Source organism: Postia placenta (assembly GCF_002117355.1).
Source record: "Postia placenta MAD-698-R-SB12 unplaced genomic scaffold POSPLAscaffold_12, whole genome shotgun sequence".
In the NCBI taxonomy this organism is placed as follows: Eukaryota; Fungi; Basidiomycota; class Agaricomycetes; order Polyporales; family Adustoporiaceae; genus Rhodonia; species Rhodonia placenta.
The window spans coordinates 294,362-321,387 of record NW_020169843.1 but is presented as its reverse complement, the minus strand read 5'-3'; the positions used below and the strand labels follow the sequence as shown (position 1 = coordinate 321,387).

At 55.7% G+C, this 27,026-nt stretch overlaps 8 protein-coding genes across 8 annotated transcripts; 1 reads left to right on the top strand and 7 right to left on the bottom strand.

The window, feature by feature from the left end:
* Positions 1-1,094: 1,094 nt before the first annotated feature.
* Positions 1,095-4,663, bottom strand: POSPLADRAFT_1183986 (hypothetical protein; the record flags this gene model as incomplete). Its single annotated transcript, XM_024489048.1, has 5 exons — positions 1,095-1,539; positions 1,600-1,656; positions 1,727-2,369; positions 2,431-2,555; positions 2,620-4,663. The coding sequence occupies 5 exons, from the start codon at positions 4,661-4,663 to the stop codon at positions 1,205-1,207; spliced, it is 3,204 nt and encodes a 1,067-aa protein (XP_024336076.1). The 3' UTR covers positions 1,095-1,204.
* A 1,583-nt stretch (positions 4,664-6,246) lies between these two features.
* On the bottom strand, positions 6,247-9,462 carry POSPLADRAFT_1048622 (hypothetical protein; the record flags this gene model as incomplete). The annotated part of the gene is made up of 10 exons (XM_024479558.1): positions 6,247-6,807; positions 6,865-7,015; positions 7,066-7,162; positions 7,218-7,500; positions 7,557-7,943; positions 7,995-8,135; positions 8,201-8,698; positions 8,748-9,034; positions 9,086-9,166; positions 9,219-9,462. 10 exons carry the CDS (start codon positions 9,460-9,462, stop codon positions 6,247-6,249), a joined length of 2,730 nt encoding a protein of 909 aa, XP_024336075.1.
* A 321-nt stretch (positions 9,463-9,783) lies between these two features.
* On the bottom strand, positions 9,784-10,805 carry POSPLADRAFT_1183979 (hypothetical protein; the record flags this gene model as incomplete). Its single annotated transcript, XM_024489047.1, has 3 exons — positions 9,784-10,088; positions 10,141-10,362; positions 10,418-10,805. The coding sequence occupies 3 exons, from the start codon at positions 10,803-10,805 to the stop codon at positions 9,784-9,786; spliced, it is 915 nt and encodes a 304-aa protein (XP_024336074.1).
* Positions 10,806-12,901: 2,096 nt separating this feature from the next.
* On the bottom strand, positions 12,902-14,575 carry POSPLADRAFT_1183975 (hypothetical protein; the record flags this gene model as incomplete). The annotated part of the gene is made up of 5 exons (XM_024489046.1): positions 12,902-13,072; positions 13,131-13,424; positions 13,485-13,738; positions 13,800-14,438; positions 14,491-14,575. The coding sequence occupies 5 exons, from the start codon at positions 14,573-14,575 to the stop codon at positions 12,902-12,904; spliced, it is 1,443 nt and encodes a 480-aa protein (XP_024336073.1).
* Positions 14,576-15,330: 755 nt separating this feature from the next.
* On the bottom strand, positions 15,331-17,546 carry POSPLADRAFT_1183974 (hypothetical protein). The gene is made up of 11 exons (XM_024489045.1): positions 17,506-17,546; positions 17,416-17,436; positions 17,309-17,333; positions 17,189-17,251; positions 16,977-17,137; positions 16,857-16,917; positions 16,395-16,805; positions 15,974-16,342; positions 15,864-15,924; positions 15,662-15,813; positions 15,331-15,603 (listed from the first exon to the last, which is right to left on the bottom strand). Exons 3-11 carry the CDS (start codon positions 17,315-17,317, stop codon positions 15,415-15,417), a joined length of 1,476 nt encoding a protein of 491 aa, XP_024336072.1. The 5' UTR covers positions 17,318-17,333; positions 17,416-17,436; positions 17,506-17,546; the 3' UTR covers positions 15,331-15,414.
* A 337-nt stretch (positions 17,547-17,883) lies between these two features.
* On the top strand, positions 17,884-19,331 carry POSPLADRAFT_1150819 (hypothetical protein; the record flags this gene model as incomplete). Its single annotated transcript, XM_024486463.1, has 6 exons — positions 17,884-18,207; positions 18,247-18,392; positions 18,447-18,528; positions 18,613-18,989; positions 19,051-19,147; positions 19,200-19,331. The coding sequence occupies 6 exons, from the start codon at positions 17,884-17,886 to the stop codon at positions 19,329-19,331; spliced, it is 1,158 nt and encodes a 385-aa protein (XP_024336071.1).
* A 133-nt stretch (positions 19,332-19,464) lies between these two features.
* On the bottom strand, positions 19,465-22,849 carry POSPLADRAFT_1183967 (hypothetical protein). The gene is made up of 5 exons (XM_024489044.1): positions 22,519-22,849; positions 22,265-22,460; positions 22,019-22,205; positions 19,809-20,104; positions 19,465-19,748 (listed from the first exon to the last, which is right to left on the bottom strand). The coding sequence occupies exons 1-5, from the start codon at positions 22,820-22,822 to the stop codon at positions 19,568-19,570; spliced, it is 1,164 nt and encodes a 387-aa protein (XP_024336070.1). The 5' UTR covers positions 22,823-22,849; the 3' UTR covers positions 19,465-19,567.
* Positions 22,850-23,340: 491 nt separating this feature from the next.
* On the bottom strand, positions 23,341-26,799 carry POSPLADRAFT_1067116 (hypothetical protein; the record flags this gene model as incomplete). Its single annotated transcript, XM_024482144.1, has 5 exons — positions 23,341-23,450; positions 23,507-23,971; positions 24,021-24,112; positions 24,168-26,683; positions 26,744-26,799. The coding sequence occupies 5 exons, from the start codon at positions 26,797-26,799 to the stop codon at positions 23,442-23,444; spliced, it is 3,138 nt and encodes a 1,045-aa protein (XP_024336069.1). The 3' UTR covers positions 23,341-23,441.
* Between the last annotated feature and the right edge of the window lie 227 nt (positions 26,800-27,026).

Here is a 27,026-nt window from a genome sequence, read left to right as displayed (position 1 = left end):
GAAGGTGGTTGTCGGAGTCGGCTGCTAGTCCGCTTATCCATTTTGAGGGCTGCCATATATGGCATCCCCCACGCATCTTGAGTTTCCGGGAGCCAGGGGACGCCTGTCCGTAGTGCACTGTCCCATCTGCAGCCGTCTGCAGCGTGCCCTGCAGCCAATCGCCCCCATCAGCGCCCCTCGCGAGCACATTTGTTTTGTACGCGATGCGGGACATGCGTCACTGCGCGCGATGATCTCTGCTCTGAATCTATTCGCTGTGATGGGCACAACCTGCCCCCGCGACGCTCCCCGCTCGTCGAGACACGTTCAGCGCCGCCGTGCACCTTCGCGGAGCTTTCGAGCGCGCGGCCAATCGCCGTCCGCGAGCGTTTCTCCACTTGTACTTCGCGAACCCGCGGCATGGGAGCGTGCCCAGGCAAGCCCCCTGTCAGCGCACGACGGTCAGCGGTGGCATTTGGATTCGTGTGGCTTCCAAGCACCGCGACGATGAAAGCGGAACACGAGCGAGCCCTGTGGTAAGTAATATAAATATTAATACTACCAGTCTCCCAACAACGCTATCGGACGCCCATCGCGCTTACGTGAGCCGACGCGGTCAACGCATATCGGCGTCCCGCGAACCAGGGGCGCTGATCTTCTCAACGTCTTCCTCCCGCCCGCATAAACACCTTTGACTCATCCCAGGCCCCGGGCACCCCTGCATGCCCGACACCCCTTCTCGCCCAATGGAAGCTAACCTAGTTTCGCTCCGGTTAATAGACATCGTGTATCGTAAACGGTCATAATGATATACCACCTCGTGTATGCGGATGTATGTCTAGCGTACTGACCTGTGAGCAAACCACCTTTGTACCTGTACAGACCCATGGGAAAGAGACGCCACAGCCCTTTGGCCATAAAGCATGCATGGCGCGAAAAAAAACAAAAACCCACACGAAACCCCAAGTAAAGACGTCCACCTGAGAGCCCCAAATCTGCAAGCCGTGATTACAATGAGCAATGGAAGATATCTGCATGAGCGCAACACCACATATGACCCAAACATGATAACCCAAGAAGGACAAGCACGGCGGAAGACGCCCCAATTAACCCCAATAATATACGCTCAAAAGAATTGATGAAAGAACCCGGCGACCCTTGGCAGGAAGGGTAATACAAAGGGAAGTGCAAACCATGCAAACAACCCAAGAGTCGCCCCGTACCGTCATTGTGGTTCCGGCGGCGGAGGCGGCGCGGGCGGCCGTTCGTCACTGCTGGGTGCCGTCGGAGAATCTGCAGCTTCTGCTGCATCTTTTAACTCCGGTACGTCCGCTGCTGCCAGGTCTGCGGATAGTCCCGATGAATTGGCCTGTGCCCCAGGTTGACTGTCGTTTTTGGGTGCCTGCACGGGATCAGAAGCGTCTGCAGCAGGGGGGAAGAACGAGAGAGTGGCAGGAGGTGCATCTGCTGCCCCAGGTTGACTGTCGATTTTGGGTGCATCCGGGGGAGCAGACGCGTCTGCGGCAGGGGGGAAAAACGAGTCTGTGGCAGGCGGTGCTTCTGTTTCAGCCGCGTTAGCGTCCAATGACATATGCACAACACTACGCGTGCATTACGTACCGGCACTGTCAGGCGCGCCTCCGTTGACCGCGTGCCCCACCTCCAGATCGTGCGAATCTGCCGCCGAGGACAAGCGCAGATCATCGATGAGATGCCGCCTTCGCTGACAAGAACACGATTGACTCACCCTGCGCCACCACCGTCGGCACGGCCTCACTTCCCCCAGACGTATTGGAAAACGCGCCGGGCGACTCGTCGGAATCCTGCACCGGCGGACTCGGCGTCGCCGATTTCTCTGCCAGCAGACTCCGCGCGAGGGCGCCCGCGCCGTCCGCAAACGGCACCCTGTGCGCGATGGACGACGACCGACTCCGGGAGCCCGTCGGGGTCAGCCGTCCCTCGGGGACGTGCAGCCGGCGCGCGACGTTCTGCGCCTGCACCGCCTGCCCCGACGAGATGCTCTTCACCACATCCGGGCGGATGTCCGCCCACATCTGCAGCGCCTTGATCGAGCCCCACTCGATGATCTTGCTGTTCAGCCACTGCAGCGACACCGGCTTCGTCAGAAAGTCGTTGCACCCGGCGGCCAGCGCGGCCACTCGATCGCTCGGCAACGACGACGCCGTAAGCGCGACGATGATCACCGAGGACCTGTACGGAGGCGTGGACATCGTCGACGACCGTGACTCGGTTGCAGACGCTTCCGACGGTGTCCGCTGGCCTTCGGACTGCGGCGTCGAAGGGAAGCCACCCAATACATTGTACTTTTCCATCCTTCGGATTTCTTTCGTGGCCTCGATACCGTCCATGACTGGCATTTGTATGTCCATCTAAACACGGTTACGCCAGACGCATGAGAAGAGGCGGAGATTAGGGAGGAGATACGCTCACGAGAATGAGATGGAACCCGCCCGTCTGCCATTTCGCCACCGCTTCCTCGCCGTTCTTTGCGACATCATACTTGATCCTCCGTTTGGTCATGAAGGTCGACAGGATGGTCTGATTGATGGGGTTATCTGGCAGGCATACAGTAAGGTTAGGTTAGCTCCAGCTCCCGTAAACAATGAACACGGCACGCACCGTCGACGATGAGCACGCTGATTGGCGGGACGATATTCGTGTCGGACGGCTTCCCTTTCTTCTGCAAGGTAGAAGGCGCGGAGGCTGACGGGCCATCCATGTTGGGTCGCCTCAGACGGCGTCCTGGCTGGGGACTCGGCCGTGAAGGCGACGTCGGTGGGGGCGGGTCAGATGGATGGCGCACGAGGGGGTCAGGCTGTGTAGGCTTCCTCGGCGGAGCCAGCGGGGGACCAGCCGCTGCAGGCGACTCCCCAGCAGGCGAACCAGCCGGCCCGAGGGTGACGAGGCTTTCACCACGGTGCGGTGCCAACCGTCCCTTGCCCTTGGAAGGCGCGCCCTCGACGGGCTGGACATCTGCGCCGGCATCACCGTCTGTCCCTGCCGCCGCGCGTCGCCGTGGGGTCGTTGCAACTTCTGGCGTAGACGAGCCGGACTTGACCTCATCAGCCGTACGGCGGAAGGAAACTCCCCTTGAGCGGCCGGGATGGTCTGACGGGGTGCCAGTGCGCTCCGACTGCGGTGTCGTCGTCCTCTCGCTCCTCCCGCCGCCCTTGGCCTTCGGATGGAAGAAGATGCCCGCAGGCTGGCCATCGGGGCTTTGGATGACGAGCCCCGACGCAGGAGACGCGCCCAGCCTCGCAGCGGCGTCGGAGAAATACTCCATGGTCTCCGACACGCCGCGCGGGGACGACGGCGTGTGCTCTTTTGGCGATCTGGCCGACTTGTCCGAGGCCGTGCGCACGCTGGTCGCCGAGCGGGCGCCAGGCGACTTGGCCGGGCCCGAGACGTTGAAGAACGGGGTGATGGCGGGGAACCCTGGGCTTATGGGAGACGTGGCGGTGGGATAGAAGAAGGGGTCGACGATCGGCTTGGTGATCGCGGTGTGCAACGCTGTGAGAACGCGCCGAGGGCCGGCGGGCTTGGGGATGACGATGACCTCCGGTACGCGCGAAGCGTTGCCCGCACCGGGCATGAGGATGGACTGGATGACGTCTTTGACCAGCTTGAAGTTCGCGAGGGATGTAAAGTGCACGATGACAGGGGGCGGGGCGAACAGCGCTGAGGTCGAGGGTGTGAGGCCCATGACCCGAGCCACTTGCGGCGACGAGCGCGGTCGGTGGTTGTTTGCCAAGGAAGGTCGTTTCCGCGTGTTGAGATGGAGCGGATACGCCTGCTCAGCACGAGCCTTCTGCAACCGAGACCGCAGGACCGCGACATCGTCGTCAATAAGACAGAAGGACAACGCGTCCGCGACAGCAGGCCGTGAGGTTGATGGAGACGGCGCTGAGGACTGGTCTAGATACGCGGACGGAAGCTCTTCTCGACTCGCAGTTGGACTCGAGGTCGGTTCAGGGACTTGCTCGACGTGCTCAGGGAGCGTATCTGCACCTGGTTCGGTGGAGACATGTGTAACGTCCAAACCCCACGCCGTCAGATAGCTCGTGAGGTGCTGAGCAAAAGACCCCTTCGAATGCGCAAAGAGCGTCACTTTCCTACCCTTCAACGATTCAGCAAACTGTGACAGCTGCTCAAGGGTTGGTTCGTGCGAAATCTTGAAGTCCGGGAAGCCTTGGTATACTGTGTCTTCGAGCGATGCACCAACCGCTGGGTCCACAACCGAGGGGGATCCGCGTTCGAACTGCACTGTCAGAGCATAGGTTTTCCCAGCGGAGAAGCTCCGCGGCGGGACATCCTCCTCAAGCGAGGCACCGACATGACGTAGTAGTCGTCGCAATATGAGTGTCTTGAAAGAAGGTGATGTCCGAAAAGAAGGAGGTGAGTTTGGAACGCTGCCATCTTCTGATGTGCCTGCGCCACTTCTTGTCGAATGAGCAGAGGCGTATCGATGCATGAGGTGAAAAGTACATCGTAAAGGACCGGTATGTTCGTGTATGGGCGAGGACTGTCCTGTTGAGTCCTGGCGAGGTGTATCTGAGCTAGCAGAATCGGAGGTATGTGTTGGTTTCTCAATAAATAAACCCATCTCTATGGTGTCGCCCGGGTGCGCCACACCCATGAGCTGGCGTATGACCTGGAGGAACATCAGTATCACACAAATAGCGACCTACCGATCCAACTCACATGCGACAGCGTGTATGATATGCCGCTCTCATCGCCCCTCACTGGTACGTGTTTCATACCCAGATCACCATGGAACAAGACGAGGTCCACGCCAGCTTGCGCTGCCATCCCACTTAGCGCATCTCCGACACTTTGCAGCATCTCGCCAACGTCAAAGTCGTTATGCACAACAGGCATGCCTGCCAGATCGACTGGCGATGCTACCTGCTGTACATGTGTGTCGAGACTAAGGGTGGACATGTTGGCAGACATGTAGTTTAGATTCTTCATAGATGTAAACATGGCAGATATAGAAGGCGTCGGAATGGACAGGGAGCATGCGCTGAACTGTTCTTTCGCTGGATCCAAGACCTGGGGAGGGGAAAGCTGTAGCAACGTCTGTATCATCATCTGGACCGAGTCCGCCAGCTCCAGCGAGAATTCGTGAAAGTGAGCATATTCGGGTGGTAGCTCGATGGCGATGGGCGAATCGCTTGAGGGAGACGAAGGTAGGCGTCGGGGATTTCGAAGGTACCCTAGCTGAGACGGTACGGGCATGGAGAGTACTCTGGACAATCGGGGGAGAGGAGGGAGGTGCTCGGCCTGCTCGAGAGGATTCTGGTCTGAATCCATATTGTTAGTTGGGGTCACGAACTCGGAGTCGTCGCCCTCTCCCGCTAGTGCATCCCTCCGGGTTGGAGGACTGGATTCCTCCTCTGAAACGTCTGTCTCGCCCTCGGAAGAACTAAGTGACACACCAGCAGGGCGCTCAGCTGTGAGCGGCAGCGGGACGGTCGGCGGCGTTTCTGTGGGCCACGCGAACTCGAATTTGTTGGCAGGCGGGAGCTCGACCCTGACCACGCCCTCTTCGATGTTCTCTTCGTCGACAGCTTGAACTGCAGTGACGGTCGGAAGGAGCACGGCAGGCAATCCCCTGCCCGACATCACCAAGGGCCGGGGGAAGAGGCCGGGCGGAACAGACACGAAGGCAAAGTCCTCAGATAGTGAAATCGAGGATGGCGAGGAGGAGTGGGTAAGGGAAAGGAGAAGACAGGGACGGAGCCAGAGACCTGGCGGCGGACTGAGTACAGAGGGCGGTCAATCCGAGTTGGGAGCGGCCCACAAATATAGTCAAACACGCCCGGTCGTAGACGCCGACCAATCCCGCGTACCTTCTCCAGGCAGAAACTAGGCTGAACGCAGGCAGAACACTGCCCGTTCTGCTGCGCGCTCTGCTCCCGGTCGTTATCCAACCGGATGCATTTCATCGCACAACCCATGAGCTCCGTGCTGCCCTGCAGCTCAAAATTTCCGCCTCCAATTCACCTTCCAGAGCACGATCTGGACCCCCGCTGACAGTCCACCATCGCCAACCGAGCCCGAATCGCAGAACTGGGACCCCATTTTCTCAAGAGGTTGACGAGAAACAGGACGCGTACAATGAGCGGAAGGACCAACCATTCCATCGGGAACAATCTTATACCACTAACCGGGGCATGCATGTACCATGAGGAATATCATTATGAAATGCGACACCAACACACTCCAAGGAACATAATACATAGCTTAGTACTGAAGCTCAACGTCTCCCTCAGCAACCAAGTCCATATCGTGATAGCTAACCTTCTTGCCGGCCGACGCTCTAGGATCTTCCTTTGCATCGGGAGGCGGCGGCGGCGGCGGACCACTCACGCTGGTACGCCCACCCCTTCGACCACCCGGTCCCGGTTCGAGCGTTGCCACAGGCTTAGCAGGAAGCCCCGCTGATGCTGGAATGGGAGGAACCTCCACGGTGTGTTCGTAACCAGGGGCAAACCCGCTAATACGGTCGCTTAGACGTCGAACTGACGCGCCTTCATCTCGCCGTGGCGGAGGCGTAGGATACGCACCCGGAGGGTAAGGATAGACATATGGGTCCCAGTAGCCATTCGAGTAGGGCGGAGGAGGATATCCGCCATACGGTGCAGGGTGAGGTCCTGCTCGACCATAATCTGCCGCAGGGTAAGCAGGCCCTTGGAGGCCATATGCCTGGGGTGGTGGCGCCTGGCTGGTGCCAGCAGTAGGAGGAGGATGAGCGAATGGCTGAATTCGATGAGGGTCAAGAGCGAAATTGTTGAAGTAAGGAATCTGTTATGGAAAAGGCTGTCATCATCAGTTGCCCGTGATAAATTAAATGTCGCTCACCTCTTCAAGGTGTTTGACAAGCTCTGGGTGCTTGTTGGCAATATGCTTTTCGACAAATGACGTAGCTTTGAAGAGCTTTTGACATGTCTTACAGCGGAATTTACCTTCGTCCTCTTGCTTCATGTGAGGCTCAGCCGCCTTAGATAGCTCCCTGCGAGGAAATCAGTCAATTGAAAGCATCACTCGCAGCATGCTACATACTCCTCGTAGCTCTTGCCAGCGTAGTCTCGAGGATCGACGCCATTACGATTGATTAGTAGAGCAACCTTGGAATCAAGCCATTCCAGCCATCGCTCATCTGTGTGATACGCTCAGTGACGTCAAGAATCACAGAACGTAAAAGCAACTCGTACCATTCCTCTTCCAATCCCGGTTCTCCGATTTCTCCTTGGAGGAAACATCCTTCTCCTTCAGCTTCTCCTCATCTCCCTCGCCTTCCGCTCTTTGCTCGCGCTCAGCCCTCTGTGCTTCGGCGGCTCTCACTTCTTGGAGAAGAGCTTTCGACATAGGCTTCCTTACATGCTTAACACATTTGCGCTGCAATTCCTCTATGTGATCGGTAACAACTGCGCAGTAATAGCATGTGTGAAAGGCAGCACGAAGATAGGCAAGATACAGGTCGAGCGAAACTACCGTCTGTTGCAGGTACCGTCAGTCGCACGACAATCATGAGCGTATTAGTGAGACCTGACCTTCTTCGCTTCCAGAGCCTTTTCGTCCGACGCATCTACAAGACCTTGGTCGCGCAAGTCGGCCATGATCTTTTCAACTCGTCTCTCCACTGCCTCGCTCCCGCGCTCCCTCGGTTCAGGGTCATCCTCTTCAGCATCTGTCGCGTCAGTCATCACTGTATCAGGATTCTCAGCACCAATGGCATTTGATGTCCCGTTTACGTCAGTCTTCTCGACCTTCATCTTCCGAAGTTTTTCGTACTCGTCCTCCAGCAAAGCGGCCAGAGTCTTGGCATTCTCAAGGTCCTTGCGCAATCGATCTGGTTTGCTCGCAACCTCAGGCGCGTAACGCACCCGACCAGTGAAAGGCTTGGTGATGTGCGCAACGTGTAGCTTGAAGCCCTCAATCTGATACCAGAGGAATTAGTGGGGACACATCAACAACGCAAGGCAACAAACCTTCTTCTCCGAAAGCTCTGCCACTACCGACGGCATATCAGTATCTTCACGGAATTTTAGCCAGCCAGCGCGGTAGTAGTTCCGTTTCTGAAGAGGGTCTCCTAGGGCAAGATAGACAAAACCAGGGATCTTGCCACACGCCTAAGCACGTTCCAGTCAGTGTCATCATTCACCGTCAAAGAGATATGATCGGAAATAGCACTTGCCTCTTCCAACTTTACTCGGCCAATGTCAGGAGGAATAGTTCGGATCATGACCTGGTTGCCCTCTGGTTGCACCGAAATCTCCTCGCCGCGATTACCACGCTTGGGATCATTGGCAGATGCTTTACCGTTGGCGTCGAGGCGCGACTGTTCATTGTCACCAGCTTCGTCCTCTGCTTCGCCGTTGAACTGCATGTCGTCATCGCCGCCATTCGGCTTGACTTCCTCAGCAGGAGTTGTCTGCATGCCACCGTTCTCGCTGCCATTGACGGCAGCCTCTCCGTTAGGGGCAGTCTCCTTAACAGGGGACGCAGCTTCCTGCTCAGGCTCGTCCACGTCTGGGTCAAACTTGCCAGCTTCTAGGTCCATGACGAAGGCGTCTATTCTCCTTCGCCAACCAACCTTGCGCACTCGTGTCCTGAGCTGCACAAACTCAGGAGATGGTTCGTATTTCTCTGCGAACCAAGGAGATTTGCGGTGATGCTCGAACATTCGTTGAAGCTAAAATGCCTTCAGTTGCAAGTTGTCTGACAACGGAGCAACCACTAACCTGTTGAGCGGCGAAGTCCTTTTTATACTTTTCCCATCGTGACCGAATGCCGTTACGAGGTTTCGAACCGTCTCCAGCCTCTTGTTCAGCAGCCTTGTCGGCATTGTCCTCCTCAATGGCTTGCTGAGGATAATAGTAACGAAACCATTCCGCGTACTGTTTAAGCGAAGCTGGATAATCGAAAGTATGAGGATCTGGAGGGGCACGGCGCAAGGTACCATAGGGAGGCGGAGGCGGATATGAACCACGATGGGGTGACGCATGACCGTACCCACGAGAATGGGTATCTAAGTCAAGAGTAAGTAATACGGCACAGAACGCGACGTTCCACAGCGTACCGTAGTCATCACCGTACCGAGGCCTTGGCTCGAACCTCTCCCGATCCCAGGGCGACAGAGAGCGCCGGCGCTTCCTGCCAGCTAAACACAATGTTACGCACTATGACTATACGAAACAACAATGATGATTTACCTTCCTCAGCTGGAGGGCTGCGACTCCTGCCACGTCTGCTATACTCGTACGCAGCTCTCTCTCTTTCGTAATTGGCCCATGCCCTGTCCCTATCATAGGCCTCCCAGTCGGCGCGGTACGGGTCCTGGGGGTAGGCGGGATCCGGATACGCAGGTCGCGGAGGGTAAGCCCCACGGTATGGAGATCGAGAACGCGAACGTCCACGTGGAGGAGGAGGATAGACAGAACCAGACCAAGATGACATGTTCAGAGGAAAGAGCTGAGGCAGAGAAAAGAGAACGAGGAACGCGACGACTGATCATCAATAGCTGTGAGAGAGAGTAGGCGAGCATGATGGAAGCACAGACCTCTTGAGACGCGACACACAACAACGAGCACGCAGTTCTCGATGCTCGCTGAGACAAGCTCAATGTGTTCGCGATGGTGAGACGCAGAGGGCGAACGGGCTACCTAAGCCATTCATTCAAACTCCGCACACTCCGCGGCATCCTGTGTGGCAACGCGTCGCTGTTTCTCCAAATTCGACCAATAAGTGAGTTTCGACGACAAAATCGTATTCCATGAGTCAGAAGATGCTGTGTAGTACATTATCAAGCTGCCTATCGACGCCAGAATTCTCCATCTTTTGTCTCTGCCTCTTCTTAGGTTTGTTTGTTGCAGCGCTTGCGTCTGCCGCGCTGGGTTCTGCGGGCGCTTTCGCAGAGGTTTCCTTTTCCGTTAATGGCTCCGACCCTTCTGCTTTGCGCTTCCTCTCCGCGCGTTTGTCCAAGACCCTCGCCAGTTCAACATTCTTGAGATATTCTCGTTGTTCATGGCGAGACTGCGACAACTCGACTCGCAGTTGTGCCGAATGTATCGCAGCTTCATGGGCTGTAATTGTGATTAACAGCTGAGTAGAGACACAGGCACACAGCATGCTCACCGATCTGTTCTGTCAACATATTCCACTTGAATTTGGGCAGATACTTCATGGTCCAAACGTCATCCCGCCATCGCGTTCCTTTCTTGCCTCCAATGGGTTGCGCATTTAGCATCTCAGCAACTGACCGGGCAACCCTCTTGTCCTTGAATTCTACCCAACCCTCCGTGAAGTGCGCTTTCTTCGTGGAGGTATACTTTCGCCTAAGATATGCTCGTTTTGGGTCTGCAATACGACTCGTTGGTCTTGGTGGTACAAGAAAGTAAAAGTTAATACGTACCCTCTTGTTGCAAATACACTCTGCCAACCTCCCCATATGCGCTCATTATATGCCGCACTTTTGTGGGCCGCATGCCAGGTGGTATCCTGGATATGTAGACAACGCCGGTCTTCTCCTGCGCCGCTTTGAAGGCCGCCAGAGCCTCTGGTGTCAATGGTTTCACCACCTTCTGAGACGGTCCAGCGAAGCCCTCCGGATCCATGCCTTCATCAACTCCATCGTTTGAGCCTGCGACCGAGGCATCGTCCTGAGAGACCTGGTCCTCTTCCTCTTCTTCGCTTTGTTGAAAACGGATGTCGTCAGCTACGTCTTTTGAAGAACCTGCCTCAGGGGAGGATGCGAATCGCGCGTCTACGGCAAATCTTGAGTCTGTATGAGACGCAGCCATGGTGTGCGTGGGACGTAAAAGGAAGTAAGGAGGATTGTTGGTCAATAAAAGCAAACAAAATTGTTGATCTCAGGCGCCGATGTATTCCCTCAATGATCAGTATGAAAATAAATGTATCTACATAGCTCCCGCACGTAATCCCCTCTTCTAACGGTTCGGAGATTGGCAGCTAACCTAGGCTGCCGCAAATTTCGAGAGTATTCGCCATGTCGGAACATAGGAAAAGACGATCACAAACGACAAATTCGACGGTGATTCGTAGACACATCGAGAGATCCATTCAACGTACAAGTATACATCATTGGTTAAACAAGACAGCGAACAGGGCATGCTATGAGTAGGATTACGACGTATACATAGACATCGCTTACATAACCTTTCAGCCTTCCTCGGAAGCCGATACAGCGCACTGTGCTGCGCGAAGATTCAAAATTTGGAGATCTCCAACCGCGATTGACTGTTAGAGTTTCATACAGAAGTAAGGAACTAACGAGATATCAAGTTCAATTGCGACCTACCCCTCTCCCAGTCCCAACAATCATTAGATCGTTCTGCGCGATACTCGCGAGGATTTCATCACCGCGCTTCGCCCGTGACATAGCGCATACATTAGCTTCGAATCTTGCAGTGAAGGTATAGATGCTACCTTCTTGTCTGCTGTATGGACCAGTCTTCTGTCCTTGAGTCAGACAGCGGGTGTTGCTCCTCCAAGATGGAATCGGCGAACATGTTGTTCATTCGACACCTACTCTCCTGCCGATCGAGCCACTCATGCCATGCCCGCCAACGACGGTATGCCCAATCTTCACGATTTGGACTTATGAAGCCAGCATGCATGGCCAACCACGACTCTCTGCTCTGTTTGTAGCTCGACGTTAGTGTAGTGATCACACCGTATGACTTTTTATCGCGACCTTTGAATATTCGCCCGCAGGAACGCATGGGGGACCTGAGGCGCGGCGCTCCTTGCGACTGATTGCAAGTACATGGCCCATGCCAACCCAGGCGTCTTCATGTATAATGCTATGATCTGGCTCTGCTTGCGTACTATCATTTTCAGATACGCTGTTAGTGTCCTCGTCTTCAGAGTCTTCTGTAAAGGACTTCAAAGATGGCAATGAGCAATCATAGAAATACACTAAAGGTGTGCATCTATGCCTACCGTGGGTTGGGCAGGTCTCTTGCCTTCACGGATAAGTTCAGCCGACTCTGGATTCCGATGATACAATTCATGGTCAAGTGAGCCGGGTGAGAGATCCCAGTCCAAGTGAGGCGTCGAAGGTGGCGTCCTATACTCAGCCGTAGAATAAGATGCAGTGCTGTCTCCAGAGGTAGTCGCAGCTCGAGTATGTGAGACGCAGTCGGGGGACATTGGCGTGCCACACAAAGTTATGGGCGACGTTGATCGAGAAAGACGACTAGACACGATCCTTTTAACTTGACAGAAGGAGACACGTCTTTGTTCGCTGGGCTCGAAGTTGGTTTTGTGGACAATATCCTTAGCTGCGTCACAAGCTGGGAGGGTGTTGGGTGGTCGAGCCATGTGCGTCAGGCTTGTATCTTGCATTGACATTCTACTAGTAGCAGGAGTGTGTCCGAGGCTGTCTTGAAGGTCTTTGCGCAGGGAGGCATGATAGGACATAAGACGAGATCCAATGCTTGACCGAGCAAGACTATCCCGCATAGCTAGTAGTAGGTTCTTCCCTCGTGGCTCCGTGCGGTTGTCCGTGCGCTGATCATTGCGTCGTTGTAGCACTACCTTCTCCGCGGATTCCTTAGAGCGTTGACGGCGTGTTATCATACTTCTGCTGAGAGGTAGACCAGAACTTGGAGTCCTGAGCGCAATTTCGAGTTGAAGCAAGGCTTAGAGTTTCCGCCACAGATGCGCCCGTCGTGCTAATGGCCTTTGTGCGCGACACGTGAGCGCGCCACCGCGAAGACGCCCATCGAAAGGTCGTTCAAGGTCGTTCCATCACCGTCGGCAGCCAGAGAACGAGTTATACAGACTCAAACGTACATGGCTAACACCTGGTATCACGTTCCGTTACTAGTACAAATAAGCAATCGAAATTTCGAGTCAGGCTCGTCACAGCGATTTACCAGCCTGCACGTTTCAGGTCCTCTGGCGTAGCCCTTTTCTGCTTGTCAAGGGTCCTCGGGCCGGCAGGTCCCTCTTCCAATCCATTTCCAAGCGGTAGCTCTGGACGCCAGCGCCAGTGATGAGTGAGCTCCGTCTTGGGCTTTTTCTGGATCACATCGCGGACGTGCTGGCGAGGGTCATTGAGCTCTCATGTCTGAGGTTGAGACACGAACAATTATACACACCTTTCCGAGGATAGGCGTAAATTTTGCGCCATGACCGCTTCCGCCCGTGCATACGAACAATGTGTCGCTATAGCCGGGGAGGTAGTCGATCAAGAAGGAGTTGTCGACAGAGTCGGTATAGAAGCACAAGCGCGTCCTGGCAATGGGTAGAGCAGCGAGGTCGGGATGGAAAGTCGACACGTAGGTCTTGATACCCTCAATTGATGTGATAGGTAAAGAGGTATCATCGACTTCGGGACGCAAAGGCACTGAAAGAGGCTCCTCGAATCCTGGAAGCTTGACGAAGTTGGTATACTATCGACGCGAGTGATAAGATGCGCATTCCATAGAACACATTTGAGCGCATATACGCACCTTTGTGACGCGGTACCCTATCTTGACGAGCCCATCTTCTGTACGCGGGAAAGAGTAGATACTGCGACTGCCGACAGTCTTACCCGTCGGGTCCGGATCATGGCCAATGATGACAGGCGTTATTTCAGAGGAGTACTTGTCCCAAAGCTCTGGAGCTTCCTCACGCGGTGGGAGACGGATTGTGATGACACTGCCCGCGGTTGCCTCGAGTACACGACTGACTTCGGGCACGAGCATGGGAGTTGCAGAACCACCTGTATGGACAGGGAAAGCTGCTCAGTACATGACTTCCGCGGTAACTAAAGCACAACTTACAAGCCATGATGACCAGGTCTGCAGAATGTTCCTTACCATCCTTCGTCACGATGCCGATGGCCCGCTTTGAGTCGTCAGATCCCTCGACAAGTAGGGAAGCAAATACGCCTTTTTCTGGACCTTCAACAAATTGCGTCCCGCTCTTACGCAGCTTGCCTGCGATATACGCACATGCCTTGCTTGGGAAGACGTAACCGGCCGTCGTGTCGAGGACCGCCTCAAACGTCTCTTTGCCGTCGGTTCCTGGCACGGGGAACTTGAGAAGCTTGTGAGCCCAACCATTCTTTTCTGCACGGCGGACATCCTCCTCGTCCGAGACGATGTATTGAGTATCTCTCAAGCCCTCCTTCGTCATGTTGGCAAGCGTCTGGAGCTCAAGGTCGTCCAGATAGGTCGAATGCTGGACTCGCAACATGCCTGACTCTACGAAGAGCTCTTTGCCGGCACCGAGCTCTTTGTTCCACTCCTTCCAAATCTCGCGCGCCTCGTACGCGAGCCGCTGATAGTATAATTCATCGCCGTAAGACGCGCGGAAGACCTTGTTCTCGTCAACCGAAGCAGCGGTCGAGCCAGGATTCAACTTGTATCCCTCGTCGGAATCATAGGCATGCTGATCGAATATGGTGATATCATTGTATCCTGTATTATGGTCAGTACGTGCGCGAGCAGGGAACACACAATTGTTGCGCACCGTCCTCGGCCAAGTAGTATGCAGTGCTGAGACCGAATATACCGGCACCCACTATGATGATCCTCGGCTTCGCAGCATCTACCATGGTTGCACAACAGGATGGCGTCGATCCGAGTAGCGACGAAAGCGACGAGGTGTGAGGATACCATTCTCTCGTAGCTTCTTCTTTCTATACCTCCGAGAGCGCTCGGGCCGAGCGTTATCAGCATTGCCCTGTCCTACATATATGTAGCACTGAAAGAATCTTCAGGATCAGTATCATGCGGTGAGGGCGTTCTCTGACGCACCATGATCTCGGAAGAACCTTGAAGGACGTCGATATCTCGCTGCGGCACGTCCAGGCACCCTCTGAACGGGACCGCAGGCCGGTCAGTGAACGAGTATCGTCGGAGACGCTATGTTCGCTGTTCCGTGAGCATATTAGAGGCCGAGAAGCGGAGGAACAAGCATGAGGCTATCAACCTCTCTCAAGTCGTGATCTTATCTGATTGGCTCCCCCGAGTTGCTCATGCGCGTACGACCAAGCCAAATTCTCTTTTGAACACTGTGACTGACCAAGGTGCGGACTTCCATCCAGCGCATGAATGAAAAACAGCGTTCACCCAAGTAATGAGTTAATAGGTGGTGAATTGGCCAGTTAGTGAAGTTTGTAGTGAAATTCATCACGTAGTGGACACTGGATTCACCCACCACGCTGAAGGCGGCTGACTGCTTAGTAGGACTATGCATGTGTCTCGTCTCAGTAAAAGAGACTTCGACATACTAGCATGCCTCGCGCATACGTGGATGACGGTCAACCCACATGCTGTGCGTTGAAGATTCCTTCGTGTTTCCACGGTTCGCGACGCACGACCACTTTCAATATAGCCAATAGATAGTACAAGATTATATAGGCAGCAAGCCACGCGAGGAGCCAGTTGCACGTCAGACATCCACGACCAATAGGGACGCGCCCCCATCCGTGGACACCCGTTGCCTGGTCTTGATGAGCACACACTTACGCCCAAATTGCTGCAGAGACTTCGAGGCCTTGTATTCGCGCTCGGGGGTCTTGGTCGACGGTATGGTGGACACACCCATGCCTGCGGGAGCCAGCACGATGGCTTGGCCCGTCTTCATGCGTGACACCGCGTCAACAGGGAAAGCCTACTAAAGCACGAGGCACACATACCTGCAGATTCACCACCTTGTCGAACGCCTCGTTGTGATCGACATCCGCTGCGATGTGTTTTGCGACATGATTCCACCATGCCGGCGAGGAGAATCGATGCAGAATGGTTATGCTGCATAAACCAATCAAGACTGGCGGGACAACGGTCGGCTCTGGGGCACGAATTCGTCAGAGTCCCGGAGTAACGATGAACACAACTTACCCTGCGTGCTTATGATAACGCGCATTGATTGATGTCTTTGCTGCCTAATAAGCGACAGGAGCTCTTTCGTGAGCCCTGTTGTGGTCTTCTCAGAAGAAAGATACTATAACAAGATCAGACAAATATCGCGACGCAAGGCTGATACTACGTGCCTTGTGCGCTTCATCGACGACAAGCACCTTGCCCGTGTCGACCTTCGCGCGGACGAAAAGCCGAGTGATAATCTCGAAGAATCCGCACGCTGACGCAGGGTCAATGAACGGATCTGACAGGTCGACTATGGTGAGCTGGCCGGCAGCAAACCTGGGTGGTTTTGCCCGCGACTTTCGGCTGGTCTTTTTGTCCAGAAAAGATTCGAGCAAAGCCATCCTTTGCTCCAGTCCAGCCAGCTGCGCGGGAACGAACTTTGTCTTTTTCGCAGCTAACCTGTTGATGAACTCTTGATAGGTGTATTTCTCACCAAGTTCGCGCAAGATCGACTAGGGAACAAAGATCAGTCGTGGACGAGTAAGTCGGAAGACATGCACCCACCAGGACGGTCTGCATGTATAGCGGCACATGATCAGATGCACCGATGGCCATCATCGAAAGGAAGGCCTGTGCATCGAGCTCTGCCTCGCTGAACAGAAGGGGTTCGACAGTGATGTTTGCGCCAAGCGGCGCATACACGGCCTTCATGGTCTCCAGGGACGAGCTGGACACAAAAACCCGCACGCGCGGCGGTTTGACTGAGGCAATCCGCGACAGCCCCAGCCAAGCGGCCTCGCAAGGTTGTGTATACGGGCCGCCCTCTCCAAAATGTAGCACAAGACCACTTAGCGGCTTTTCTAGGACCCCAATGCTCGGATACTTGGGGATGAGCATGTTTTCCAGCAAAATCGAGACGGTGTGCGATTTGCCGGAGCCTTGAACTCCACAAACCAATGTTGAACATGGTGCATTCTACGGCTCCTTGAGTTTTGTGTATCGTTAGAGTGGAACTTCGAGACTCACGGTGTTGAAGTAGACTCTGGAGTCCTTGCATTCGTGGTTTTTGCAGGGCCCGTTTTTGTCGCTATTCATCGAAAACTATCAACGAGAACTCAATAAGAGAATAGCATTTGTATGCCTCACAAGACTTCTATTACCGAGCCCAACAAGCCGCGTTGCGGGAAACTCGCGCGCGGTCTAGCAAGCTCATATACGTCTCGAGTAAAAAATGGAGCTGTGCACAGCTCGTGATCCGTGGAATCGCGGAGATTCAGAGACATATTTTGCAGCAATGAAAGTTCCAGCTAAACCACCAGTAAGCAGTTGAGCCTACCCCATGCGTCTATTCTACTTACTGGATCATCGACAACACCGTCATCTGAGACGGCAGTAGACGGTAGAGACGCTGGGTCTGATACCTATGTGCATTTATGCACGTCAATGTATCGAAAGCTAGACGGAAGTGACTAACTCACGTTGGACATTTGATCGTCGAAGTCTCTGTAAGACATTTTTGTCTGTGAGTGGACAACCTTTTTGTGGGGGGGGGATGTCGTGGATGGGGTCTTCGGATACTACTGACCAGGGACGTTGTACTTATCCTCTGCAAAAATGAGTGCGTCGAGGTTGGTGACCCGCCACAAGAACATCACTATTTTTTGGGAATGCTTACCGAGGACGCTGTTCAGGCAAAACGAACAATAATTGGAAAAGAAATGGCTTTAGCGAGGGGGCGCCACCCGTAAAAGTGAAAAGATGCGCTCGTAGTACCGCGACGTCGACGTGCTAAGACCGTTGCGATGTCCACACGAGGCATCAATGCGCGATACAGTGTAACGAGCTTCGAGCATGTGTACGATTGCCGGGTAGTGGCTATATTGCCCTGGAATATGTAGAAACGAGTGCCGAATGCACTGTGGAAGGAACGCCACCTGATGATCGCCGTTGGCGTGTGTTTGTCCGCGGATTTCTTCCGAGTCCATACACAAGTCGGAAACTCCTTCTGCCACACCAACTCCTCACTATCTGCTTCATCTCCGTTTTCTTCTGCATGGCTCTCTTCGACATTCCGGGTTGGAGTGTGCCTTCTGCTCCTGTCACAGATGCCCCGACCTCGAGGAAGAGGAAAAGGCCGTCCCCACAAGATGGGGACAAAATGTCCAATGCATCCATCAATTTCGACAAGCTTATGGCGAAACTAGACTCTGGAGCAGCCAACACGACGAAACCAACACCGAAAAGGCAGAGGAAGACAGAGGGAAAAAATCAGGAGCGCCGCTTGCCAGAGCCGAGCAAGAGCTCGCCTCGTGCACAACCCTCGGGCGCGGAGCGTTCACAGAAGTCCACCAAAGGCAAGGGGAGGAAGGACGCGACTGTTGCATCCCTACCTTCGAGTACACCCAAACCCTCAAAGAAGGCAAAGAAGAATGCGAACAAATCCGGACATGAACGGGAATCGACTGTGCCCTCGAAACCTACCAAACCGACGTCCGACGGGATGGAGGGTCTTACCGTCCTTCAAGCCGGCATGAAGAACAGCCTCGAGGGTGCGCGTTTCCGGTAATGTGCATGCCTTTATCTGAGTCGAGTCGTTCTCATGTCGTGCGCACACAGATGGATAAATGAACTACTCTATAAATCCGACAGCGAACAAGCACGCCAGATGATACGAGAGAATCCCGAAGTGTACGAAGAGGTACGGTCCGCTTCGCTGCTTATCTGGTAACTTCTAGTCCCTGACGTGCAACTCATTCTCTGTCATCTTGGGCACGGACTTCAGTATCATACTGGCTTCCGGCATCAAGTACATTCTTGGCCAACCAACCCAGTCCAGCACTATATTTCCTCATTGTCGTCGTATCCTCCCAAGACTGTTATTGCAGATCTTGGCTGTGGCGACGCAGCGCTCGCACGCGGGCTCGTCCCCGAAGGCATGACGGTGCTTTCATTCGACCTCGTCTCGGACGGAGTATTCGTAGTTGAAGCGGACATCTGTTCCCACATCCCTCTACCAGGTGCCGAGAATGGTGCCGATGATCGCGACGGCACAAGCGAAGGCCAGGGTGCCGTTGTTGACGTCGTAGTCTGCGCTCTGAGCCTCATGGGGACGAACTGGCCGAAATGCATCCGCGAGGCATGGCGACTTCTAAAGCCAAAGTGCGTATAATTTGCCCTATTTTTAAAAACTACCCCTGACGAGACCATACGCTCTATACAGTGGTGATCTTAGGATTGCTGAGGTAGCCAGCCGGTTCACCGATGTGGACGATTTCGTGAACCTCGTCTCGTCGGTAGGGTTTAGGCTGAAGTCGAAGGTACGGCTATTATTCAATATGGTGTTATCTCAGGGGTTGAATGGAATTGCAGGATGACAACAATACACATTTCACGCTCTTCGAGTTCAAGAAGGTGGCCCGGAAGGCGAGAAGCGAGAAAGAATGGGAGCAGGTGATGTCTCACGGCAAAGTGCTCAAGCCATGCGAATACAAACGGCGATGACGCCTGCGCGGTGTTCCCTATCTATCATGGTTCTCCTGCTGTACTATGCTTGCCGGACGCAAGATGTTGCACATGCATCTTCTAGTCGCCATTCGACAACTAGCCGGATTAATCACCGTACAGCGAAGTTCCGGGAAGGGAAGACAAAATGCGTTTATTTTGAGTGTACACCATGTCTGCCAACTCAATACAGAAAAAACCTACATGCGACTCATACTTCCAGCTGTTGCGTTCTCTCATTCTTGCGGAGGAACTGCGACCGTGCGCTCTTTCCTTGCGCTTTGATATGCCAGTTCAATTACTTCGATGACCGTGGCCGACTCTTCCCACTTTATTGTCTGTTCCTTCCCATCTCGGATCGTCTCTGCAAGATTCACGAAGAGATTCGCATAATTTCCCTTTTCGACAGAGGGCCAGCTATGTCAGGAGGGTCAAGGCGTCAGAACGTGTTACGGTGTCTTCATGGCTTGAGCTCACGTCGATGTCACGACCTCGCCCATCTCCGTAAGGTTCTCCACTTTCCCCCAGAGCGCCTCGGGCTCCCGGCCATACTCTGGCGACTGCATAATCTCGCTGGGGCTGGACATCGCCTTCAGCTGCTCCTCTTGTGCGTCAATCCCATATTTCGTGTACGTGCCCTGGATGCCTCGCGCGACATAGCGGACCTGGGTAGAACGTACGGACAGGAACTGCGAGCGGAGTATGACAGTGAACGACGTCGGCTGCAGACTCGTGGTCGCGTCTCGAGGCGGGTAATGCAGCACAATGGTGAACTATGCCACCCATCAATTTCCGAGCGTCGTATACTGTTAGGTGCGATATGGCTCACGCTGTCGTCAACCTCCTTGCTGCCAACGCCCCTCATATTCTCGATCCTCGCCGTGACTTTGTTCGGTCGTCCGAAGAGGACGAGAGCTTGGTCGACGAGGTGGGAGCCGAGGTCGTATGTGACGCCATTCGCAGGGGCAGGCACGCTCTTCCAGCTATTCCTGATCGTTGTGCGGTAGCGATCGAACCTGAACGGCCGGACACGGAGATCGTCAGATCAGACATTGATATTGTCCTACGTGGAGCGAGCGGCCCTGGGCTGCGTACCGCGACTCAAATTCGACTAGCGTGCCCAATGCCCTAGGGTCGCCCGCCGGGAGGGCGAGCAGCTTGCGTAGCGCGAGGAAGTCTGCGTTGAAGCGGCAGTTCTGGTGCGGGTACAGCACCAAATTCTTTGCCTTCGCCAACGCGCCGAGCTCACGCGCTTCAGCTGCCGTCGCTGTCACTGGTTTGTCGACGAGAACTAAGAGAGTTTGCGGCGCGAGATCGACATGCGTTAGCGATCGCGCATGCCCGCGTCTGCAGCGAGAGGTGCTGATAACTGCGTACCATGCTTGCCCGCCTCCAGTGCGGCCTTCGCGAGCTCATAGTGCGTTGCGCTCGGCGTGCTGATCACGACGAGTTCTACTTCCGCGTCGCCCAATATTTCATCGTATGTTCTGCATATCCTCACTCCCCGTGCGATGTCCTCACCGAAGCGGGCCGCGAGCTTGCCTCCAGGCTGCGTGGGATTGCGCTCGAGGACCGCATGCAGCGTGAAGTGCTCGGGAAGCGCGAGTATGAACGGTATGTGGAACGTGAGTCCGCCGAGGCCCACGCCAAGGACAGCGGTCTTGATCGGGCTCGACGACATGGCGTACAGTCCTCACTATGTACGGGATGCCAACACAAGTGCAGTGCTTGTGCTTGTCTCTGGTGTGACACTGCTCCCACAGGGACCTGGCAAGGGCCGTGTTGCGTACCTATCGATGAGCCGGCACGGCGTGAGAGCTCGAGCATCCACGAGGGTGCATGCTTCTGTACATGCGGACACGCATGCCTGAGTCCTGCCGGGAGCTTAATGGGAGCCGGTGCGTTGACAGATAGGCTGCGTAGTAGTGTATTCCTGGGAGAGAGTGCGTATGCGCGTGATACAACAGCAATATTATACCGATACATCAAAAACGACAACTTTTTGCTTTCTTTCTTTTTCACCGACTGACTGCCCGTCCCTGTGGTACAGTCCGCGTCCTGTTAGGGCGGCAAGCGATCATGACCATGGGCGCGGCGGGACGACGATCGTGCGCTCCTCCTTTGCGCTCTTGTATGCGAGCTCGATGAGCTCGACGACTTCCGCTGACTCTGCCCACTTGACCGCCTGCTCCTTTCCCTCCCGGATCGTCTTCGCGAGGTCCTCGAACAGCCCGGCATAGTTCCCCTTCTCTGTCGACGGCCATCTGTTTTGTCATCGGGGGGGGGGGCGTCAGCATTCCCTCATATCTCAGCATGGTGCTGACTATATAACGCACGTTTCCTTCACGACCTTGCCGCCCGCCGTGATGTTCTCGACTGAACCCCATATTGACTCTGGCTCAACACCGTACTCGGGGGATGTCGTGATCTGCTTGATGTCCGGGATGACCTTCAGCTGGTCCTCTTGGACGTCGACGCCGCCCTTGGTGAACGTACCGCGCACGCCGCGGACGACGTAGCGGACCTGCTGCGTGCGTACAGAGAGACTGTGCCCACGCAGGATGCACGTCAGCGAGGCTGGCTGGACATCACTTCCCACAGCAGGGAGGCCCGGATAGTGCAGGTAAATGGTGCACTGCTGCGGGCATCAGTCGGACGCTAAGTAAGGGGGGATGAGTTCGACGTACGGCGTCGTCGACGTCCTTGTGCCCGATCCCCCGGACGTTCTCGACGAATGCCGTGATCTTTTGCGGGCGGCCGAAGAGGACCAGGGCCTGGTCAATGAGGTGGGCACCAAGGTCGTAGGTGAGGCCGTTGGCGGGGATGGGCAGGTCCTTCCATGTGTTCTTGAGCACCGTGCGGTAGCGGTCGAAGCTGCAGGTACGCAGGCGTTGGTTTTCCGACGCAAAATACACACGAGGGGGGACACCTACCGAGACTCGAACTCAACGAGGGTGCCGAGAGATCTGGGATCTGACGGGGGAAGATTGAGGAGCTTGCGGAGGGTGAGGAAGTCGGAGTCCCAGCGGCGGTTCTGGAAGGGGTAGAGGATGCGCTGCTTGGCCCTCGCAAGATCGCCGAGCTCGTACGCATCCTTTGCGGACGCTGTTACAGGCTTGTCCACCAGCACTGAGGTCGCGGGGGACTTGTTTAGGACCGCATCGCGCGATTTCTGCGAGGTACACACCGTGTTTCCCTGCCTCTAAAGCTTGCTTCGCGAGGGCGTAATGTGTCTCGCTGGGCGTGCTGATGACAATAAGCTCGATCTCCGAGTCGGCGAGGACCTCTTCATAGGTCCGGTAGACGGTGACGCCCTTCGCCGCCTCGGGCCCGAAGCGGGCGGCAAGTTTGCCTCCGGGCTGGGCGGGATTGCGCTCGAGGACGGCGCGGAGGGTGAAGTACTGCGGTAAAGCGAGCACGAAGGGGATGTGGAAGGTGAGACCACCGAGGCCGACACCGAGGACAGCAGTCTGAATGGGCGCAAAAGACATGGCAAGCGGGGGGACAGCGGATGGGTGAACTTGTGTGAATAGCTAAAAACCTCAGCGCCCTCAGCGGAAGATATACGGCGAGTGAACGGGAACTCGGGCCGCCCTGAGAAGAGGAGATCCCGCCGTATTTCGCCATCGAGCAGGATGGTGATCACCTTCAGCGCTCGTACAGTCCACCGGGAAGCCGTCCATCCCGACGCGCTCAACTCCAAGGAGGACTAATCGCATGTCCTGATCACCATCTCTCAAAAGGGTTATCCGACTGCCTTATATATCCAGTACTAGCGGTCCATTGATTACGCAGCTGGCCGTGTAGATGGCCCTTACAGATCCAGAATCGCATGGCAAAGTGGCGGAAACCACTGAATGAACGAGGGATCGACCATGGATGGAAGGTACTTCCCTGCAGCCAGTGTAAAGTATTGTGCTAGCAGGAGCTATACGCTATCTCGAGTGCAGCGCGACTGAAGTCCCGCGAGTAGCGCTCATGCCGCTCAAACCTCACACTAGCGTATGCCTTTATGTGGGCCGTGCACTGTTATATATATATCGCACATGCAGAACTCTAGCGACAGCCTGTGGCTTTCGTCTAGTATGCCGTGACCGTCATGAACGCTAATTAGTACACCTGCAAATAATCGGTCAGCACTGTGCACCTTGCCCACAAGCAGTAATGATACACACCTCGAGCACATACCGCTCCTCTTCCTTCAGGCCCTCCAGGAACGCGCCGGCCTCCACCGCATCCTTCCCAGTGTGCTTGACGAGCGATTCGACCAGTGCCTCGTACACATCTGGCACAGGCCACGTCGGCCCGCACAGGTAGAACACGGCTTGCTCATCCCACAGCATCCTAGCCAGGTCCACCCCATCCTCCTTCATCTTGTGCTGGATGTACACTTTGTGCGGCCCATCTCGCGAGAACGCCAGGCCGGCCTTCGTGATGACCCCGTCAGCCATGAACGCCTCCAGCTCCTCTCCGTACAGGTACTCTTGCGAGCGGTGACGCGAGCCGAAGTAGTAGTACGTCGGTCCTACAGGGATGGACTGCGATGCCAACCATGCACGATACTGAAGGAAAGCGCGGAAGGGTGCCGCACCCGTACCGAGACCCGCCATGATGATCGGCTGCTTGTCGTCTGGTGGGAGCTTGGAGAAGGTCAGATAATACACTTGGAACGAGTGGCGACTACCTCACCCTCATGACACTCGGGCGCAACGAGACGGTCACTTTCTGACCGACCTTGAGGCCGGCCAAGTACCTGGTGCACTGTCCATAACGAGGCGTACCTAAAAGCAGCCGTGTGAGTGCACAAGGTGGCGTACACATGCATGCGGAGCTTACCACTCGGTGTAACCCAGTCGACGCTAACGACGAGCAGGTCTACCTGATCGCCTACGACAGCCTGTGCGCTTGCAATACTGTAGTGCCTCGGCTTGATATCCCCGACGAGCTCGCAAAGCACCTCCACACCCGGCCGCGCGCTCTCGTAGCGCCGCAAGACATCCGCGAACGACACTGTGTCTTTTTCGCTCAGCTTCTTGAACGTCGCCGAACCCTCCGGCGAGCCGATAAATCGCAACGCATACTGGTCTGCCTTTTCCGTTGCGTACTCAGCCAGGGCAGGGTAGAATGACTTGCCCGGCCGCCCAAATAGGTCGATCTGCTGCTGCAACGCCTGGAACACTGTTCGTGTGTGCATCCGCGTGCCATCCGTGCCCGGCACGGACAGCGTCACAAGCTGGTTCGGGTCCACGCCATACCACGAGCAGAAGTGGAGCACCTCTTCCGCGTCATTCCACCCGTGCACGCCGAGCGCCTCGCCAATCTCGTACTTCAGGCCAGTCCCGCGCGAGTCGAACTCCAAGTGGAACACGTTGCGGTCGTAATCGAGCGGGGTCAGCCGTTTGTTTACCGTGCAGGTGACGAGGTAGGTGCGCTCCGGAACCTCGGGGCGCAGCGCGGGGTGCTGCACTGGTTCGTCCTCTGAGGGGAAGGTGACGCCCGTCGGCGTGAAGGCGGACGGGAACATGATGTGTTTTGCGGCATCGTGCCAAGAGGCTAAACGAGCACCGTTCACTACGGTCTCCCCATCGTCGGTTTCGACAGCAATGGCATTGAACGTGAACTGTTTTAGCACCGAAGGCTTGGGTGCATCTGCCTCAGGCGTGGTCTCCGGGGCAAGAATCTCGACTTCGACCAACCCATCCCATGCTCCGTCGACGATATGCTCTAGAGAAACACCCGGAAGTTCGCCGGCTGTCTTGCGAACGAGCTTGAGCAGGATCTCCTTGCTGCCTGCCTGGCCAAGATATAGACGGAGGAAGGCAGTCTGCAAAACAAGGTTCTCGACCGCTTCCAATGCCGCCGCATCCAGCGAACCGGTGCCGGCTGCCACTGCCTTGGGGTCTACAAGACAAATGCGCAGGTTCCTCTCGCGAACCACCGTCAAGACATCAGCCGGGATATTTGACAGTAGCTCTGCGCCCGTCCACGATGTGACAACGAGCACGGGAGCACCTGGGGCAGCGTGAGCAACGATCGAATGCGACTTGAGCAAGGCCTGGTCCAGAATCGCGACAAAATTCGCCTCTCCCGCGCTATCGGACGAGAGCGGCAATGAGATCGACACTGGCACGGACACAGACATATCGTCCTTGGGCGCAAGGATCAATCGCTCCGCGGTGACACCACCCGGCTTCGAGAAGACGTCATGATCCGTGAGCAACCGCGCCGAGATAGATTTGGGCGCGATGAACGTCTGCTCAATCGTACGCGCCAGCCCAGACAGCGGCGAGGTCGGCGTGCTGAAAAATAGCACTTTCTTGGCTACCGACACGTCGAGCGATGCAGGAGCGGTGGTGGCTACAAAGTCGCACAAGAAGGACGCGAACGCGGACGGCTTCGTGACGAACTCTTGCGTGCGTGCCGGGACAATGCGGTGCGACTTGACCACGGGGGTCGAGTTGAGAGGGTCTAGGACAGCCGAAAACACGTCTATGTGGAGCACACCCTGAGTCGTCTCGGTGGGGACGTCGTCGAGAACATGGATTTGTTTCACCGAGGGTGGGAGGACAGCCCGTAGCGCCTCTTCATCCCATGGCCTGAGCATGCGCACGGTAACAACGCCAAGACCGTGAACCTTAGAGGCAAGTGCTTTCGCGGACAGCGCCAGGGGACCGTTCAAAAGCACCACGACCGTCCTGGCGCCCTGGTCTCCAGCATAGTCGAAGGCGCTGTAGCCGGCTGCGCTGAGAACATCTTTGACAGAGAGGCCTGGCTCCTGCTCCGGAAGCGTAGGCACCAGAGAATGGCCAGTCTCGCGCGCAGAGCTGTGGTGGTCGAACAGATGGATGACGTGACTGTCTGTCGCTCTGTATGAGACGGCGGCGAGGTCAACGGCCTCTTGCGGGGTGGCTGAGAGGATGACGCTAAAGGTCTCGGGAAGAATAGCGAGAGCTGGGGTAAACGAAGCAAGAGTCGGGGACAGTGCAAAGCTGTCACCAACTGGGGTCACAGTCGGGACTTGGATGATCAGCCTGCTGCTGGGAGTAGGAGCAGGCAGGAAGGACAGTGACTGGACCATAGCAGCCAGTCCAGATGGGGTGGTATATGCCGTCAGTACCGCACCTGCATCCTTGCTCGTCCCCTGGGACAGCCTCCCGACCAAGCTCAGGCCAGCACCCGCGCGAGTCTGCAGACTCACGACCGACGCAACCTCGTTACTGGACGCGCCGGCCCACGACTTAGTGAGTGTGCCGAAGCCAACCTGTTCGGCAACATCGTAAACAAAGACAGAGGAGCTGGTAGTTGATCGAGAGGCGATGAATTCGATGACGGTCGAAGCCGATACCAAAGAGCTTTTCACGGAGATGTCCTTCAGCAGCTGGGCCTTGAGAGTCGGGGACGACGGCGCAGACAGCGTTGTCGTTGAGGAAATGGGTGTTGAGACACCAGACTGCCCATTGGCTGCCATTTTCGAGGAGTCAAGGAGCAGAGAGCTGGCGAGGGTTATGTTTTATGCTCGCAGAGGACGCACGACTAAGTTTGCACAAAATGGCGTTATGAGCGCACGTGATGTGGACGAGACAAAATCAAAGATCGATCTTGATTTTGTGAGCGCGCGGAAGGGGATCGCGCGGGAGGAAGAGGCTGCGGGAGGGAGGGAGGTGGGGCATTTAAAAAATACGAACTCGAAAGTGC